General features: G+C 65.9%; 1 protein-coding gene across 1 annotated transcript; it reads right to left on the bottom strand.

The window, feature by feature from the left end:
- Nucleotides 1–501: 501 nt before the first annotated feature.
- On the bottom strand, nucleotides 502–1,782 carry TMEM200B (transmembrane protein 200B). The gene has a single exon (XM_074162205.1). The coding sequence runs from the start codon at nucleotides 1,780–1,782 to the stop codon at nucleotides 502–504; it is 1,281 nt and encodes a 426-aa protein (XP_074018306.1).
- Nucleotides 1,783–2,072: the final 290 nt, after the last annotated feature.

The following is a 2,072-nucleotide window of genomic DNA, read 5'->3' as shown; positions in this document are numbered from 1 at the left end:
CAAGACGATGAGGCAAGGTGGGACCATGTGGCATCGAGATAATATTTAATAGCCCCGTTGGGCTTACGTGCTCCGGTCAAGCAAATTTCCCGGTGGCTTGAGGTTGGGCAAGGGGACACCCCGCCCCCCCCCCCAAACATCCCCTCGCCCCGCTGAAATAAAGTGCTGCGGGGGCCGGCAGGGCTTTGCCCACCCCATGTCCCCATCCCGCAGTTTTGTGTTGGGTCCCAAAGCGAGGGCTCCTCTGGAAAAGCCACCAGGAGAAGGGATTGTAAGGCCAAGGGCATCCACCGGGAAGCCATCAAGAGGCAGCCAGGAGAGGACATCCCACCCCAGCTGAGTCCTCCCCCAGGAGCAGCACGTCAGGACCTCCCTCTTGGCATCTGCTTAAAAACACTGTCCCCAAACCCTTCCAGGACGTGGGGTTTTGGGGTCACTGATGGGTGCTGGTGGCCAGGACAAGAGACTGTAATGTCATGGTCCTCAAGGGCCACGGGGACGTCAGACCCGCTCACCACGCTCCATCCCCACCACCCAGGAGCTGGGTCGGGGCTCTCCCCGGCTCGGGGGCTCACTGGGCTCCAGCAGCTGGTCCGAGGACTCGCCAGTACTTTCCAGTTTGGCGTAACCCACCAGGCTGACATGGTCCAGGCGGGGCCAGCTCCGGTTCTTACGGTCCTTGATGGGGGCCACCAGCAGCACCCCCGGCCGGCCGAGGTCCAGGGACTTGGAGTGTCCTGCGGTGTGGAGCTGCGCATCCAGGCTGAGCTCCACCGGCTCCACGCCGGGACAGCCACCATCCACGTTGATGACGACATGGCCACCACCATCGTGGTCCTGGCCACGGGGCGCGATGCTGCCACCCCGGGAGAGCCGTGGGGCTTCAGGGGGGGGCTCGACGGGGATCCCCTCTGACCTTTCAACAGCTCCCCGTGACGCCGCGTCCAGCAAACAGTTGTTGAGCTTGATGACGGGCAAGGCCAAGGCTCCGACGGCCGAGGAGAGGAGGGACTCGGCTCCGGCGCGGCAGGAGAGGCTGAGGTTTGCTTCAGTGGAGACACCGGAGCGGAGGCTGAGGAGGGAGGCGGCAGGGGATGCTGCCGGCTGCTGGAGGAGCTCGGCCGTGGTCTGGAGCCTGTTGGGGCCGTAGCAGTCGGACCACTTGCTGCCGGGGCCGGGGCAGGGCTGGCAGGAGAGATCCACCCGGTAGCAGCCCTCCACACACTCGGCGTTGGCCTTGGGGACGGGCTGGCCATCCCCGCGCTGGCAGTGGCCGTCCTCGGGGCCGGTCCCCTCAGGGAGACCCGCCGCCATGGAGTAGAGCCCCTTCTGCATCAGCCGGCGGGTCTCCATGTCCCTGTTCTCGTAGAGCATGGTGTTGGCGCAGATGAAGATGAAGAGCCCGATGCCCATGATGACGGGGCCGATCAGCTTGAGCTTCTCACTGTGGGGCACGTGGCGCCCGGCGGCCACCTCCCTCCTCATGTCCCCTGCGATGCTGGCATTCCCCGCGCCGGCCCCGCTGCTCCCAGCTCCCCGGTGGGGCCAGTAGCCCACCACGGCGATGGTCATGCCCACCAGGACCACCGAGATGCCCACCATGACGAAGGCTCCCGACGGCGAGCGCATGCGGAGCTGCCCTTTCACCGGGACCTCCGGCGGTGACTTGCGGCGCAGCCGGCGTCCCCGGCGCCGCGACGGGGCAGGGGGGGCTGGTGGCTTGGTGCCCCCCGCCTCCACCTCCCGCATGGGGCCGTTGGTTTCGGCGCTCCCGGCAGTCATCGTCTCCGGCTCGGCTGCTCCTCCTGCGGGGTGGGGAGGAGGAAAAGGTGAAAAGGCATCACTGAGGGACCACGCGCCCAAGATGTCGGGAGCAGGGGGAAACTGGGAGCACAGGGATGGTGGGAACACTGGGAACATGCTGATGCCAGGAACATGGGAACCACAGAGACACTGGGAGCATGGAGATGCTGGGAGCATGAGGATGCCAGAAGATGAAAGGCATGGGAACACCAGGAGGAGCATGGGGATGTCAGGAGCACAGGGACCACAGGGACACTGGGAGCAAGAAG

The sequence above is a fragment of the Numenius arquata genome, chromosome 21, assembly GCF_964106895.1.
Source record: "Numenius arquata chromosome 21, bNumArq3.hap1.1, whole genome shotgun sequence".
In the NCBI taxonomy this organism is placed as follows: domain Eukaryota; kingdom Metazoa; phylum Chordata; class Aves; order Charadriiformes; family Scolopacidae; genus Numenius; species Numenius arquata.
Note: the sequence above shows the minus strand (reverse complement) of the source record. Positions and strands in the feature narration are given on the sequence as shown.